Source organism: Leptonychotes weddellii, chromosome 3, assembly GCF_054177405.1.
Source record: "Leptonychotes weddellii isolate Sample4059 chromosome 3, ASM5417740v2, whole genome shotgun sequence".
Taxonomy (NCBI): domain Eukaryota; kingdom Metazoa; phylum Chordata; class Mammalia; order Carnivora; family Phocidae; genus Leptonychotes; species Leptonychotes weddellii.
In genome coordinates, this window is record NC_138371.1 from 148,260,713 (window position 1) to 148,279,010 (window position 18,298).

General features: G+C 34.6%; 2 protein-coding genes across 13 annotated transcripts in view; one reads left to right on the forward strand and one right to left on the reverse strand.

The window, feature by feature from the left end:
* Window positions 1–18,298, forward strand: part of SCEL (sciellin) — a 732,032-nt gene that overhangs the window by 291,322 nt on the left and 422,412 nt on the right. The window lies entirely within an intron of this gene.
* The window catches only part of MYCBP2 (MYC binding protein 2), a 254,870-nt gene that overhangs the window by 112,096 nt on the left and 124,476 nt on the right, over window positions 1–18,298 (reverse strand). For all 12 annotated transcript variants that reach the window (XM_081815062.1, XM_081815063.1, XM_081815067.1 and 9 more), the window contains 9 exons: window positions 17,937–18,211; window positions 14,211–14,432; window positions 10,259–10,450; window positions 7,992–8,198; window positions 7,026–7,157; window positions 5,080–5,258; window positions 2,826–2,968; window positions 1,235–1,335; window positions 329–547 (listed from right to left, as the gene is read on the reverse strand). In XM_081815062.1, coding sequence (XP_081671188.1) covers window positions 329–547; window positions 1,235–1,335; window positions 2,826–2,968; window positions 5,080–5,258; window positions 7,026–7,157; window positions 7,992–8,198; window positions 10,259–10,450; window positions 14,211–14,432; window positions 17,937–18,211 — 1,670 coding nt within the window. The remainder of the gene's footprint in view (window positions 1–328; window positions 548–1,234; window positions 1,336–2,825; window positions 2,969–5,079; window positions 5,259–7,025; window positions 7,158–7,991; window positions 8,199–10,258; window positions 10,451–14,210; window positions 14,433–17,936; window positions 18,212–18,298) is intronic.

The window sequence follows — 18,298 nt, forward strand, 5'->3', positions numbered from 1 at the left end:
CATCCGAATCGGCAAAGAAGAAGTCAAACTCTCACTGTTTGCAGATGATATGATACTTTATGTGGAAAACCCAAAAGACTCCACCCCAAAACTGCTAGAACTCATACAGGAATTCAGTACAGTGGCAGGATATAAAATCAATGCACATAAAAATTCTATCTTAAACCCTTTTGTGTCTCTGACAGTGCCTAACCACCTGCTGATTTCTATATTTAAATACTATAAAAAAATTATACTTCTAACCAGAGGCAAAGTATCCTTTAAGATATCATTATAAAACATCAAATCAAGTTTTAAATTTAAACTCTGCCTAGGAATCGGTGCCTACCTTGTAGTGCATCACACATGCAGGCTTATAGGGGTGCTCACTCTCTATGACAGCATAGTGATTAGAGGTTGTACAAGCAGAGAGGCCTTGCTCAGGCTGGTTTCCTGTGGTGCTATCTGTTGACTGATTAGGATTGAATGCAGGGGGTGCATACTTCTGATTCAAAATGGCAACTGAGGGAAGTAACTGTTGGACAAGACCAAAGACTTCTACAGCCACCTAGTATAAAAAGAAATGATTAAAAAGATAATAAATGTAAAAATTGCTTTAAAATGATTAATTACTATAATTGTTGGCTACCCTTAATTACGAAGAACATTACTGAGAGTTTTTTAGCTAAGTTTTCATTCAAAGAGAAATTTGTTCTATGGAAAAAAAACATTTACCTTAGATGTCTTAGATGTCATATGAAAATAACCTCGTCTATACTTTTAAACACTTTGCCTTTTTGTGATCTGCTGTAAACTGGGTTTTACTCAATATTTAATTATGCCAAAGAATCAATAGTTTATGATTTCCTTCATGTCTTGACTATTTCACAATTGTAAAAGACTCCTATTCTTCTAAATTGCTATTCTTACCCAAAAAGAAAGATTTGGCATCAACTTCATAAATTACAAAAATCTAAGTTAACTTAAGTTTCCTTACATATCATAATTCTAAAATATATTTCTCATTCCCAAATTCTTCAAATGTAAAGCCAGTAAGCACAGCAATCCAATAAACAAAACGAAGAACAGTGAGATTTAACTGATAACTTTTACCATTTAACTTGTCTAACCTTACGTGTTATACTTGTAACCCAGGTACCTCGAAGATCAAAGTGTTTATAAAGGATAGATACAAAGTCTAAAAAAAAAAAGATATTTAAAAAAATATTCAAAATTACAGAATTAAATTACACACCTTGGGAATAGCAGCAGCTACTGGTCCTATGTAGGCTATAATAAGGGGAAGCAGCATGGAAAACAGACTGGAAGAGCTAAGCAGTTCTGGAATGTCATCAGCTAAAAAAGGCATTAAAACTATAGTTAGAACATAATTTCATTGTAATGTATATATGCTGTACTAAATCTATATTCCATTCTCTTGAGCACAATAAAATTATAGTTGACATTGACTGAATGCTTATAAAGGACCTGGCCCCATTCTAAGGGTTTTATATGCATGAGCCATCTCAAATTAATCCTCACAATAAGATACTTTTATTATTTCTGCTTTTCACAAGGGGAAACCAAGGCATACAATGTTAAGTAACTTATCCAAAATCATATACCTGTAAAGTGACAAAGCCAGGATTAGAACCTACAGTAACAGCCATGATTTTAAACCACTACCGCTAATACCAGACATGGCTATACGTGTGACATTAGGCCAATTACTTAATTGGTATGTGCCTCAGGTTAGTCCTCTGTACAAAAGAATAATAACAGTACTTCCCTCACTGGATGTTATGAAGATTAAGTTAATATATGTAAAACACTTAGAACAATGCCTGCACATATTAAGCACTACAAAAATGCTTACTGTTATTAAGCTATACTGCCTTCTATTTTACCAGAGAAAGCATTTTGCTGATGGACATTTTAATCATTTATCTATAACCATGGTGCTAGGAAGATAAGTTGAGTCTAGACTGAGATGATCTTTATATTAAAGGCCAATTATTCCCAAGTACTTCTTTCTAGATCTGCTGTTGTGTCACAATAGGATGCACTTATTTAAAAATACAGTTTCTTAGCCCAACCCAAACCTTTAGTTTGGATAGGCCAAATATTCTTTATTTTTAGGAAGTTCCCCAGGTGATTCACTAAGTGATTCCCAGGTGTGCACTAGGCTTAGGAATACATGTTATAGCTAACAGTAAGACTGGGTGGGTAGCAATGAATCCTTTTGTAAATGAACTCCGCTGCCAGTGTGGAGGGTGACCAGGTAACTAGACAGGGAGCGGGAGAAAGGTGGCAGTGAGATTGCTGGGATGCTATCCATCCATGAGGAAGAGGACACATGCCCTGCACCGTGGTGGCTTGAACTATGGAAGAAGGGATAGGGGAATACCAACTGGAGAGTTGCCAGTGGAAGAACTCACAGAACTCACATCAGATAAGTGAGTTTGGGTTACCCAGATCTTTGGGTGAATGGTGATACCATTACTGGAAATGCGATATATAGGAAGAAAAACACACCTAAAAGAGAAAACAAAATGCTTTTTGACGCCTAAAGGAAGGATAAAGCAAAGACTCAGCTTAATGGGAGAGTTTTTGTCTTACTAGGTTAAGTAAGAAAATAACAGGTATCAGGTAACTGCTTTTGAACATTCTAAAAAATCCTGCATATGGAGGGTATGGCTGATACAAAATGAATGTATATGTATGTACACATCTACAATGAATAAAACACTCTGGGATTCTATAAGACGGTTCGTTTCAGTAACTCTGTGTACAAGTTAGAGAATAAAGAATCTAAAATATGACTATTAAGAAAATAAAAGTCTTACCATCCACAGCAAGAGCTCTGTGCAAGAGGTCTTTTGCAGCTCGAACAACAGTGCTTACCACAGAGAGAGCTCTGCTACAGTTTTTATCTTCTTCATTGGCTTTACTTAGAAGCTGGGATTGTAAATCTCCATCAAATTCACTCCTGTAACAAGAGTCACGCATGAGATTTTACATGGTAGGTAAAACACGATCTAAGTCCAGTTATCATATTTAGATCAGAGCTCCTCACTTAAATTTATTTTAAAACAAGACCAAGGAGAGTGTATCTTAGGAACTGATATTTAAACAAAGGCCTGAATTATGTTAAAAAAAAAAAAAGCTGAGGGAAAAGTATTTAGGCAAAAGAACAGTAAGAGAAAGGTTCAGACAAGAACAAGATCAGCAAGTTCAAGGAACAGAGTGACAAGTGTGACTGGAATGAAAGGACATGGAGGGTGACAGGAGTCAGATCATGTGAGCTTTGTACACCTCTGTGAGACCTTACATTTCATGCTGGGATGGGAAGCTGTGAGAGGACTCTGAGCAAGGGCAGACCTGACCGATGTACATTTCTGTAAGATCCCTCTGGCTGCACCGTGCAGAACTGAATGCAGCAGGCCCGCGGCAAAAGGAGGGAGACTGGGTTAGAAGCTGTGAGAGTTACCCAGGGAGCAGTAGTGATGGCTTGGACTGAACTGTTAATTATGGGAATTAGAAAAAGTCAGATTTAGAACATTTTACTTTGTTTGATTAATTAATTAATTTGAGTGAGAGAGAGAGAGAGAGTGCACGTGTGTGGAGGGGAAGAAGGGGCAGAAGTTGAGGGAGAGAGAGAATCTTAAGCAGGCTCCATGCCCAGTGCGGAGTCTGATGTGGGGCTTGATCGCACAATCCTGAGATTACAACCTGAGATGAAATCAAGAGTTGGATGCTTAACTGACTGAGCCACCCAGATGCCCCTAAATTTAATTAATTTTAAATTTAAAGCTAAGGGTATGTAAAGCTTGGTGGGAAACAAAAATACCTAAAACACTGTATTTTGTGTAAGAAATAGTCTAGATAGCAGATGCTTCTAAGGGGCTCTCCAGCTTTTTGAAATATATAACTTCTGTGCATGATATGATTTTTTAATGTATGGTTTGAGAAAGAGAATACTATTTATTGTGGTGCTGTGTAACAAAAAGTTTTTCATGATTCGGTAAAAGGACTAGAAAACTTGTATCTCAGGGCGCCTGGGTGGCTCAGTTGGTTAAGCGACTGCCTTCGGCTCAGGTCATGATCCTGGAGTCCCGGAATCGAGTCCCGCATCGGGCTCCCTGCTCAGCAGGGAGTCTGCTTCTCCCTCTGACCCTCCTCCCTCTCATGCTGTCTCTCATTCTCGCTCTCAAATAAATAAAATCTTTAAAAAAAAAAAACAAAAACAAAAACTTGTATCTCAGCAGCAACACACCACCAGGAAGCTATTTAACACCTACCATTTCTATTTTATTTCACATGGAAAAAGGCAGGAGAAAAATCTACATTCAGGGCAACAGCTTTGTACAAATTGCCCAGGCAGTGTTCCCAGATTGTTTATGAAGGAAAGAGAGAAAGCAGCAAATCTCTGAAAGTGATACACAACCTTGGTGGGATCTGAGGCTAAGTCAGACTGAGGTTAGTAGATATGGTGAATGATACTCACTACCTGTGATTCCAGCTAATTCACTAAAAGAAAAACTGAGATGTGATGACAAAAGTACATTTAGAAGTTTTTTTTACCCCAAATTGTTATTATTTTTTTTTGTACTGTTTATATAAGGAATGGTTAAGGAACACATCATGATATACTCTAGGGTCCTCAGAACTAGATTCACAGACATCAAAATATACTGCAGACTGGATAATAGGATCAAGGCAACACTAGTAGTTGGGTAGAGTTGATGTGATCATCAATTTTTGCTATTTTTAAAAAGAAATGAATAAATTCCACTTAAATTTGAAACTGCAGACAACAAACTATAAAAGTAACAACAAATAGCACATATGTCCAAGACATAAAAATGTCAAAGATATTAAAGAAATAATGACAAAAACATTTTAAAGCATTCACCTTTACAATAAACACTGAATTTATATATTGAAATGAGATCTTTTTACATGGATTAGCACAAGTATGTGCAAGGCAGTTACACTAGAATTATAACTATGCATTTATTAGCATTTTTTACCTTGGTAATAAACTGTATGGTTCCTGTCACTTTACAACAGTCTCCTTACCTCTATACACACATTTACCTGTAGTAGAGTATCTGTGGAATCTGTCCTCTGGTTTGGTTTGTGCCATTACTACTCAAGCTGCATGTGCTGAATGTGAATGTCACACCATCAGGGCACTGAACTGTGGTCATTCCCCCATCTCCATTGGCTGTACGGCTTCCATAGTTCCTCAAGCGCACAGCATATTTAACATTTTCCTTCACAATCAAGATGTAAAACATGTTTATAATGTACAGAGGAAATAAAAAAACTGGGCAAATAAACTGAATTTCTTTGTCATATTTATAGATGATTTGGTTAAACACATTTTTAATGTCAAACAGGAAGATAAGTAACACTTAGTGATGTTTATTATTTTACAAGAACTATACTAAGTACTTCATGTGCTTTAATCAAATTAATCCTTAAAATGACCTCATGAGGTTAAGTACCATTACTATTCCTATTTTACAGATGAGGAATCTGAGGCACAGAGAAGTTAAGTAACTCACTCAAAGTCACACAGCTAATACGTGATGGAACTAGTATTTGAATATAGATAGTCTGAGGATGGTTCCTGCTCTTAACCACAATGTAGAGTATTAACCACAACAAAAGATTTAAAATAACATAATCTAATATTTTTCTTTGATGGGTTTAAATTTTGAAATAATTTCAAATGTGGGAAAAAATAATGGTGAGTCTACTATATCTTTTTAAGAGACACTCAAAGTCGGAAATGGTTAGGTGGACAGAAATGGGAAAAATATTCAAAAGCAGAAGTTGTCTCAAATAAGATGCACTGTGCATAGAAAACATGAGATACAGACATTGGTGCCTTATGATCTACGATATAAACTTCATAGTGAAGATTTTTTGTTTTTTGGTACCTGAACTCTCTTTGATAATGTCTCTGATGAACTTACCTTATCCAAAATTCTGCTCTATAATAAAAATAATAATATACAGTTGAATTCAGAATTACTCCATTTGTAATTAAGGTTAAGTAAAATTTCTGTTTTGCTAATTTGTTATTTACTGCTAGACAATAAAGTTATATGAATAAATAACTTTTATATAAAGTAATAGTAACTTTAATAGTTAATACTCTATTAAGCCCACTTTTTTTTTTTTTTTTAAGATTTTATTTATTTGACAGAAGAGAGAGCACAAGTAGGCAGAGTGACAGGCAGATGGAGAGGGAGAAGCAGGCTCCCCTCTGAGCAGGGAGCCCGATGCAGGACTCGATCCCAGCACCCTGAGATCATGACCTGAGCCGAAGGCAGACGCTTAACCGACTGAGCCAACGAGGTGCCCCAAGCCCATTTTTTTAAAAAGTGAGTTTTGGCACAATGAGAGAAGGAAAGACAGGAACTCATATTTACTAAGCTTCTATACTGTGTTAGGCATGGAGCCAAGTACTTTATGCCATTATTTAATTTCCTCTGAACAACACTACAATGTAGATACTATCCTTCCCAACCTACAGGTAAGTCCCAGAGTAGCTAAATAATGATGTCCAATGTCTTAGAGCTACTTTGTGGAAGAGCAGGCACCTGAAGCTACTTCTGTCTGACTCCAAAACCTAACAATACTTTCTACTATACCAGATTTTAAGAGATCTTTTGCAAAAACAGAATATAATACAGTACAGTATCAGGAGTATAGTAGTGACTCTATAAACATTTAAAGCACCACTTAAAGGAATACTTTTCATTACTTTTTTTTTTAAAGATTTTATTTATTTATTTGAGAGAGAGAATGAGAGAGAGAGCACATGAGAGGGGGGACAGCCAGAGGGAGAAGCAGACTCCCTGCCGAGCAGGGAGCCCGATGCGGGACTCGATCCTGGGACTCCAGGATCATGACCTGAGCCGAAAGCAGTCGCTTAACCAACTGAGCCACCCAGGCGCCCTTTTCATTACTTTTTAAGTAAGCTACATAATAATACTTCTTATTTACAAAAGAAACATAACTGAAATTACCTTTAAAGGAACAACTTTGTCAAGTCTGATTTCAGCTATATCACTGGGTGAATCATCTGTTGTATAGGTTCCTTTGACTAATTCTAGAGATGTCCATCTATGAGAATGAGTCGAATCTCCTGCATGTTCGCTCTAATTAAAACAAAATAAGACAAAACCCACCATATTCTTAATTTTGTTTTATTGTTTTTAAGCAGTTTATTTTCTTGTATATAAAATTATCCATTAGCATTCCCCTATACATATTGAAGAAAAAATTTCTGGAATGCTAAACTATTCACTTTTATCGGATTTCCTGAGGACTCTAGAACCTAAATCATATAAATGGGATTTTCTCATCTGATGTTTTAAAATGATTCCCACTTCTTCATTAGGAGAGTGCAACTCTAATTATAGAACCTAATGAAGTAGGGAAATAATTTAAATTAATTGCTAAAAAGAATCATGATACGGAAAGATTTCTATTTATTATGAAATGATTTACACGGTAACTTTCTGTCCCATTTTAATAAAACTTTGTGAAAACTCGGGTTCTTTAAATAATTTAGAGAATAGAGCAAGATAGAGCTTAATCAATCAATCAATACTATCTTTACTAAGAATCATCCATTAACACTCTATGACAAAATTGCTTTAATCACTGATACAGATAATAGTATCGACCTGAATATTGTTCTTGTTTCTTAAAAAACTATAATAGCAAAAAAAATTATACAGAAGTTATCATTAGGAGCTTAGCTATATAATTTCTAGTCTTTTCATTTAACATTTCCCCTGGAAGTGCAAAAAATATGAGGCAGAAGTGATCCAGAATGGCACACAAGCAATCATGCAGAATCACTCTCATTTTCTTTCATGTCTGCCATGACTAATGACTAATCAGCTAACCCCTCAAAGATTTAGGCAGTCTTACTATGATAATGGTAACCCACACAGCAAGATGAACACTGGAAGAGAGGTACTTACATCATCAACCAATACCTCTAATTCATATTCATGAATTCCACCTCCTCCATAGACAGAAAAACCAACCACAACTATTCCAGGTTTGTCTACTGAAAAACAGATTGCATCAGGGGACCCATTCCCAGTGTTCCAACTTCTTCCTTGACTTGTTTTTGTGAATCGGTTAGCACTGGCCTTAACAGAGTGGAGAGAATTAAGTCCATCAACCTAGGAACAAACAAAAGCACAATTACACATCAGTAGTCTGTACCTGAGCGTTAATATACCTTTAACAAAATCCCAAATTTCCAAGAAGTTCAAAAAGATAACCTACATTTAACAATTGGCTGTAAACCCTCCTAAACGTACATTCTATAGAGATTACCCAGCAATAAAACCAGATTTTGTCATTCTAAATTTACAAATCAGTATCACTTGACAGTATTTTCTTCTCTTAGTCATAGGAAACTATACATTTCACTTAATTTATAATGTCAGAACTATATACCAGTAAGTTATTACAGTCATAACATATGAATGAATTATATCACTCACTTTGAAAAGAGATACCAAAATTTCACTAACATTCTATGGACCAGCAGTTTTCAAACCATGTGACACAGAGCTCTAGGACTTCCGCAGAGATGGGTAATCCAGAAAGAGGTGGACTCAAGTTTCCCTCCGTCAGTCAGACTATCCCCCCTCTCATCTGTGAGTTTTGAAGACTTCATTTGCAGGAAATGTTCTATGTCTTAAGTTTGAATACCACTAATGTATGTTATAACTTGGCATTCAATATTTGAATATATATATACAAGTACAACCTCACTAATTACAGACTTGTTAGAGAGGATCAGTAAACTTATTTTGGCTTGAAACTGCTCTTTTTCATTACAGAGCCAGCTTTTGATCTAAGGCTGCAGAAATTTGGAAGACCTATAAGAGGAAAAAAACTGAAGTTTATGATTCTAGCAAGAATTTCAAACTGCTCTGGGAAAGAAAGAAATATGGATGTCTAAGCAAGGACCTTTGGAAACTTCCAAGTTTGTATATTAGGCACCTGCAATTTGGGGCATTCTTTTTCATTAAAAAAAAAAAAGTTAAGTTCACAAGGGAAAACTAGATAGTAACCTTCTGAGGGGGAGCTATGCATCACAGACTTTCTCTTCCAGGATCGGTACAGAAGGGAAGTATATTATAGGCTGATGACTAAGTGAAAAAAAAAACAAAAAACAAAAAAACCCAAAACGAACTAAATTAAAATCTTCTGACAAGGGTTCAGTGACCTCCTGTGCCAAAGTCAAAGCTAACAAAGAAATGAAGGAAATGCTTCCCAGGGTGAAATACTAAAATATGTGCAGGTACATGTAATCATTCAGAAATCCTAAAGGCTAAACTGTCACTATGAATCAGAAATGAGTACAGCCTGGATAGATTAATTCAGCATAGATCCTAAAATAAATCTGTAAGTAAGAAAAAGCAAGGGCTAGGAATTATAAAAGTAAAAGAGAGAAAAGAGAAAAGATGTTATCTGGCAGGCAACTGAATATATGCTAGCTATTAAACATTCATTTGAGTGATATAAGGTATTTCACATTACGACATGATTTTCAAAACCAATCTTCTGTCTGCTTTTTTGGGGAAAAAATTAGAAAACTTCACTAAATTCAGTCAAAACATTTATATAAATTGTACAACAGAGTGAGCAGGGCAGTGAAATGGTTAAAAATAATGTTACTTTACAGCATGTAAAGCCCTTTTGAAGTAGTTTTCTCAAACACAATAATATTTGATCCTTTAAAAATTTTGTGGTCATGGCTGTACAACAATCTGAGTGTGCTGAATGCCCGTTTTACATACGTTCTTTGTCTAGTGTCAGTCAAGTGCGCAGAACTAAGGTTTAAACCTCTTTACCTTCTCCATACCATGTGTTCACTATTAGTAGTCCCATTTCTATGACTCATTACCCAGCAACGTGAACGATTTTTGCTTCCATTGGGACATGGCAGTGAGGTTGTACTATGGAGCATATGAGAGGAAAACATACAGTTTGTGTTACTGTGAGATCCTGGGTAAATGTGAGAGAGAGAGGGGGAGCAAGCAAGAGCAAAGAAGAGGTATAAGGAAGGGAAAGCCAAACAATTTAGCTTGAAGGTTTGGTTTTGTTTTAAAGAAAAACAATACAAATGGGATTAAAATTAGTTTCTACAAAGCCAAAATATATGAAAAAAGAAACTGTGGAAAGTTTAAACATGTGCTTATTATCCAATCTCAAAATATAACACTACCTCAGATCCCAGGGCTGATGCTGTCAGTTCACTGACAATACTGGCCAGCAATCCACAGGTGTTGGAAACCAGGTGGGAGGAGAAGAGCTCATTTTCTCTCCTCAGGCTATTCCTGACTGGGAGCACAACAATAACCAGCATTTTCTCCAGAACTTCACGGAAGCTTGTCATACCTGAGATATTCTCTTCACTCTAAGATACATGAAAAAAGAAAAAAGTTCCAAGATACTACTGCTTTATTTTCCTACACCCTTAATATTCACGCTTGACTCTGTGTCTATAAATCCATCCAGTTGTGCGTGGAACCACTGAATTTACTTTTCACTTAGAAGTTCTTTTTTCAATTATTCTGTGTATCATAAAAGTACATCTTTACAAGATGTTTTTTATTAGCTTTGAGTCACTTTCACTTATTCTCTTATTTAACTTCTCAGTAACAATCACATATGACAGAAAAACACTCCTATCTAAAAAGCTTTTTTTATAGGACAAGATTCCAATCTAAGATAATTATTTCTGGTATATTTAGAGGTAAAGCAACTGAGTATATGTGCTGCCAAAGCGAACACGAGGTAAAGCAACTGAGAAATAGTCTGTACAAATCTATTTCCTAATAAAATGTAATAAAAACATGGAATTTTACTATAAATACTCCTATGCAGTTTTACATTTTCTACTGTACTTGATTTCCTAAGAAATTCCAACCCCTACCAATGGAAAAATTTCAAGAAATTATGAAGTCCCATTAAAGACTAAGGGGGAAAATTTTTTTTTTTCCAAAAATAAAGGGAAAAGATGATTAATTTAATTGATATCCAGCATGAACACTATTTATCTTTTTTACCATCCCTGATATCTTTTAGCCCGCTATGGACAGGGAGCAAAATGTATCTGGTTTTGTGAGGGGGCCAATTGTGAGCAATGACCCTTTTGATTTTACTGCAGACTAGTGAATCAAACCACCTGAGATTTAGTTCCAGTTTCTTCATAGTGCCTCAACTTTTGTAAAATCAGGGGAATTACATGCTATGATTCAGTTATCAAAATCACCTGGTTGCCCCCTGAATAGGTAAGTTCTTCCACAATACTAACATTCCATACTGCATTATGACATACAGCATATGTAACAAATTCAACAGATTTCATAAAGTCATAAAATCTCAAGGAAGTCAGCCTTCCCAAGACAAATCAAATATGTAAATGGAGTACACATTCAACCCATGACAGAAAATTAAGTAACTTTTCAGTTAAAATCATGATAAGCATTATTATACATCTTTCTTAATGTACAATCTTAGGCTGAACAAAAAGTCACTTAGAGATAATCTTCCATCTTTAAATTATTTCTATTATCATTTGAATAAAATTACCATAACACGTCAGCTTCTTATGTAATTAGTTTTCCTGGCTTTAAAATAATCAATTCCTGATTTTGTTAAAATTGTAATTCTTCTATCCTTTACATCACTTTGATTCTCCAGAAACTTTACTTTTTGGAACTTCTCAGAAAATCAGCTTTGGATGAAACTCAATCCCCAATTGTACTCCATAATCAATAATCTTGGAAGGGCTTTATTAGGGGGATGGGTGAAGTGTATTTATCTAGTTATACCCACTTAGTGTCTATTAGTAACTAACAAGATTAATACAAGAAGCTTCCCATATAATCTTAAAATGGAGTTAATAGTGTCAGTGTTTTAGTTGAAAAATCAAAAAAATATACATATACATATATGCACATCACTAGCCACTTAAATTTTAGAGAAAGGAATTCAGTCACCAGTGGTGGGGAATGCAAGCTGACACTAGCTTTCTGGAGGGCATTTTGACAATTTGTAGTAAAGTCTTGAGGTGTTTTCCTTTTACTTAAGAATTTTTCCACTCCTGATGATTTACTCTGGAAAGATCTCCATGAATATGCATAAAAATGTAGTCAATGATACTTTCAGTAGCATGATTAAAATACTAAAATATTGGGAATAATCTAAATATGTATATATATGTAGAGGGAAAACATTAACTAAATTATGCTATACCCAAATGGTAGAATCCTGCAATATCTATTAAGAAAAGGATAGAAGGATATGTACTATCTTCATAGAATATTAACAAAGACATACAAATATACAATTATTAATAATTACCAAATGTGTGTGGTTCTGAAAACTTTTAAATATTTTTAAATTTTACTATACTTTTAAGGAAAGATTGTAACACTAAAGTGAATTCTAAAAGAAAAACAGAGAATTATCCATAACTTTATCACCTAAGCATTATTTTCATTTCTCAGTATTCTTTCAAAATACATACTACATACATATTAAAAAATACATATGCCTTTTGCATACATAGTTTACACAGTCATCATAGTATACCATAGTCATAAAGTATATATACTTTGGTTTCTGATTTTCTAATTTAAAAATGTAAAAACATCACCCTTTTTTTTTTTTTTATGATTTTACTTATTTGAGAGAGAGAGAAAGCACGAGCAGGGTTGGGGGAGGGGAGGAGGGGCAGAGAGAGAAGTAGACTCCTTATTGAGCAGGGAGCCCAACATGGGGTTCAATCCCAGGACCCTGAGATCATGACCTAAGCAAAAGGCAGACGCTTAACTGACTGAGCCACCCAGGCACCTCAACATCACCCTTGATATTAAATGTAAATATAGTTATTTTTAAAGGCCAAGCCCTTTTTTATCACACTGATATATCCAAATTAAACTATTTCACCTAGTGATGAACATAAAAGGCTCTAATTAAGGCTTTCCATTTTTCCTTTTAATAAAATACACATAAAGCTTTAGTCTTTCAATTATTCCCTTGGGTAATTTCCTTTGCAAATACTCATCACACCTAATACTGAATTGGCAATTTATCTTGTAAGAATATCTTCCAGTTTATAGACACCCCCTGCCCCGCCAATTCAGGAGCTGGTTTATCTTTTTTACTCCTGTCTCAACTAATTACAATCCCAGTAAATAGTAGGTACACAATAAACTTGCTGAAAGAAAAAGATTACTTAGACTAATTACATAATGCCAGAAACCATCCAAAAGTTTAGTAGGTTTCCTCATAGTCTCACCAGAGTAGGACTTAATAAGAGAAAAAAAAATCAATTTTCCCAATTTTTTTACAAATAAATCAGTACCTCAATTCATTCACATTTAGTTTCTAGTAAGGCTGAAATTTTTCCCATGCTGGCTTGCTCTCTAAAGTCCCTCTTGTATTTACTCTTATTATTTCTACTGTAATTCTACAAAGGTATTATATTAACTGTAAGTTTTCTTTCCCATTCTGCTATTGTCCTTCATTCTATATGTCACTTACAATTTTCTCATAATTTTTCTGTTGCTTCAGTCAACAGAAAATTGCTATTGTACATTAGGATACTATTCTATATTCTACTGCTTTTCTTGGCTTTCATTTTAAAGATTACTTCTCATCAACTTGATAATATTACATATGGTTTTCTTGTGTATTTAATTTTTCTCTATAGTGCTTTCTAATAAACCAGAAATGGTTACTACTATGACTGTTTTAGAATGTTTATTTTAACATACCAAAATGTTATAGAAAAAATGTTTCAAAAATTTATTTATTTCCCTCGAATTCTATCTTGGCAATTTAAATATTAGAATCTAAAAGTTTGCTTATAGTATCTGCAACTGTCAAATGGTTTGGCAAATAACAAATACATGGGAATTCATTGCATAACCCTCACATTTTTTTTTTATAGGTTAGGTTTCATTCAGAATTTAAGAATTAGAGAAAAAATATTGCAGATTTATAGGTAAACATAAGAAAATTTTTCCTCCTGAATTTTAGCTCTTCTTGTGAAACACATACTTATTTGGTAAATACCAATATAGAAGAATAAGCACCAACTTAAATATGCCCTCATTTGTAGTTTTATTGCTTCAGTATAAAAGATATTTCAGAAAAAGACCTACCTGGCTGAGTTTTTCCATATGTGCTACCAAAAGGGGAAACCGGTGAACTAGTGTTGAGTCATTCTCTGTGCTAACTTGTTTAACAATTGATCGTAGTAGTACTTCTCCATCGTATGCAATAGGGAAGATAGAAGTCAGCTTAACAGAAGTGTGGCACAGAGCTGACATAACAGCTGCAAGCAGTCGGCTACTTGAGGTCTTGAAGTTTGCTTCTTGGATATCCTTTTAGAAAGAGAAATATGCACCCACCAAAGAAATACGGCATCAATATAATCCACATTTTTGGGTATACAAAAGGTAAACAACTTCTTAAATTATTCCAAAATTTTCTAGGATTCATTTTAATTGTCGTGTTATGGGATTTAATTATATCAATACTTTTAAAAAACACAACTGTTCAAGTTACTACCCAACGAAGATGGAAAAATTATTAAATATGGTCCTATTCTCCAATCAATGACTTTAATATATCCTCAGAATCATAGTCCTCTTTAGCACGACGCTCAAAGAATGACATCAAAAAGGCCCCAATCAGTATATATCCATGTCCAGTAAAACAAGCACTGAAACCGCTTTCTTCCAATAACAAATGATTTAAATTGTAATTCGGTGCTACTATAACATTTCACTAATGGTAATGTAGCATAATGAATAGCTACTATAATAAACATTTTGCTAAGGTCACAAAATTATGTCATCACATTATATAGTTTATTCAAAAAATAAGTAGCATACTTGTAAGTTCTTTTTAAATTTTATTTATTTATTTGAGTGAGAGAGAGAGAGAGCAGGAGTGGGAGCAGGGGTAGGAGGGGAAGGAAAGGGAGAAGTAGACGTTCCACTGAGCATGGAGCCTAAGACCCTGAGATCATGACCTGAGCTGAAGGCAGTTGCTTAACCAACTGAGCCACGCAGGTTCCCCGATTTTTTAACAAAATATTAAAAACTTACCAAGACAGGATATACTAATTCACAAAAACTGCGTACACACTACTTAGTTCAGCAAACATCTGTGTTACAAATTCAGGCTAAATGCAACATCCTATCTGTTAAACCAACATTTGTTAAAGTTAGCCTGCCTGTAACCTGTTCAGTGGCAAAGAAAACAACCATATGAGACTGCACAGGTCGACAGAGTAAGTTGTGCACTAATCCAGGCAATAATCTTGTCCCAGGAAACCGACTGGTAAAATATACTACTCTGCTATAGAACATGGATGAACCTGGAGGACACTACAATGAGTGAAATAAGCCAGTCAGAGACAGACAAAATACTGCACGATTCCACTTATATGAAGTATCTAAAATAGTCAAACTCACAGAAGCAGAGAATAGAATGGTTGGGAGAAGGGGGAAGTGGGGAGTTGTGTTAAACGGGTATAAAGTTTCAGTTATGAAAGATGAGTAAGCGCTAGTGATCTCCCATACAACATCATACCCGTAGTTAACAATATCATATTATATGCTCAAAGTGTATTAAGAGGTAGCTCTCATGTTAAGTGTTCTTGCCACAATGAAATAGTTTTTTTAATACTAAGAATAAATTCAGTATGGAAATTGCTTAAAAAATAGTAGTAACAAAATAAAAACAAAGTTGCCTACCCAGATGTCATCACTGGACTATCTTTCAAAAAGGCTAGGATACCGTGGTGATGACAGTGAACTTTCTCAGGGGAGAAGGCGCTAGAACTTCCACTACAATGTTAAATAGAAGTGGTGAGAACAGTTACCTCGTGCCTTGTTCCTGAACTTAGGGCAGTATTCAATATTTCACCATTAAGTATGATATTAACTGTAAATTCTTCTGTAGATATCCTTTATAATCCTAGATTAAAGAAGTTTCCTTAAATCCTAGTTTGATGAGAAGTTTTCATCACTGAGTAAGTGCTAATTTTGTCAAATCCTTTTTCATTACCTATTGAGAGGATTATACAGTTTTCTCTATTTATTCAGTTAATATGGTGAATTACATTGATTTTTGAAAGTTACACTAATCTTGCATTTCTAAGAAAAACCCTACTGGGTGTGATGTATTTTTTATATTGCTGGATTTGATTTGATAATATTGTTAAGAGCTTTTGTTATCTATGTTTGAGTAATGTTTGTCTGTACTAATTTTTTCTTCTAATATCTTAGTCAGGTTTTGGTATCAGGATAAGGCTAACGACTAAATTAGTGGGAAATGTTGTCTCCTATATTTTCTAAAAGAGTTTGTAAAAGACTGATATCATTTCTTTCTTGTAATTTAATATAATTCAGCAATGACAATTATCTGGGTATGGACTTTTCTTTGTGGGAAAGTCTTTGATAATAAATTCAATTTTTTAATGGATATAAGGCAGTTCAGATTTTTCTATTTCTTATTGTGTCAGTTTTGGTTAAGCTGTATTTTTCAAGGTATTTGTCTACTTTATCTAAAGTTATAACTTACTCATATAAAGTTGTTCATAATATTCCCTTATCAGTTTTCTGGATCTACAGTGATATTCCCTGTTTCATTCCTGATCATGGTATTTTGTGTTTTTTCTTTCTCTCTTGTCTCTCAATCAGACTTGCTAGGAGTTTATTAATTTGGTTTTCATTTCAAAGAACCAACTTTCAACTTTGTCAATTTTCTCTATTTTTACTTTAGTCGTTTCTGCTCTTATCTTTATTATTTCCTTCATCTTGATTACTTTCTTCTTACTTTGGTTTGCTAATTCTTTCTGACTTCTTTAGGTAGAAACTTAGATCACTGATTTTAAACCTTTCTTCTTTGCTAGTATTATCATTTAATGCTTTAGCTACATCTCACAAATTCTGATGTTATACTTTTATCTTTTAGTATGAAATAGTTTCCAATTTCCTTTCGATTTCTACTTTGATTCACTGGTTACTTGTAAGTGTTGTCTATTTTCCAAGTATTTAGTGCCTTTCTCAATATATTTTGCCATTGGTTTAGTTCTATTGTGGTCTGAAACTCTTTAATTTTAATCTTTTGAAATTTACTAAGACTTGTTTTATGGCCTAGCATATGATCTATCTTTGTGAACATGATATGTATACATGGAAATAACATGTATTCTGCACTTGCACTTTCTGTTTTATAAATATCAATAAAACCAACGTGGTTGATAGCACTGTTCAGATCTTCTATTTCTCTAATGATTTTCTGGTCTACTTGTTCTGTTAATTACTGAAAGAGGAGCACTGAAATCTCCAAGTATCCTTGTGAATTCGTCTATTTTTCCCTTTAATTCTGTCAGTTTTTTGCCTCAAGTATTATGAAACTGTGATTTGGAGCATACACATTTATGAGGCTTGCAGTTTCCTCAAGAATGAATGTTATTAGCAAGAAAGTTCACTCACAGCTCTCTCTCCTGACCGTTCTGAAGATATGTGGGTGGCAGAAGCTGCCCTTCTAGCGCTATCCTTGCTCTTACACACACACTCACGGATTGTTCTTGCTCTCTTACATGTGCACACTCACTCACAGATTCAAAGAGCAAATCAGCAGCTGTGCAATGTGCCTGCCAATTTTATAACTAAGAATGATAAAGCACAGAAAAAAAAACAAGTCCTTCAAATTGGATTATGTAAGTCACACATTATGTAAGTCATACCAAGCCAATGTCCTAATTTACCTTTTATAAAAGTTAGAAAGATTGAGGCAACAGCATTTTATTTTCTTGAAGAGTATTAAGTAATATATCATTCTTCAATCCACATTTTACAAACTTAAATTACCTGATCCAAACAATTCAGCAGATCACACAGGCAAGCCCACTGTAAGGCAGGAGTTGGGTAGAAAGAATGAAAACAGGCAGTGAAGGTATTATGACACTCCTGAAGGACAGCTTCTAGGAGACTCAAGGGTTGACTGAGATATCCTTGAGGATCATTATCCAACTTCACCATGCAGTGGTCAACGCCTTCTGATAAAATTTTTCTTAACAAAGTTCTGGTTTTTCCAATACATTCTGCTAATTTGCTAGTTTCTTCCACAACTGCTTTTCCTGTAGCTTTGAGGGAACAAAGCAGATTGCTAATTAAATAGAATAATAAATATGCATGGAGATATTCAATATAATTCAAGTAATTTCCTATAC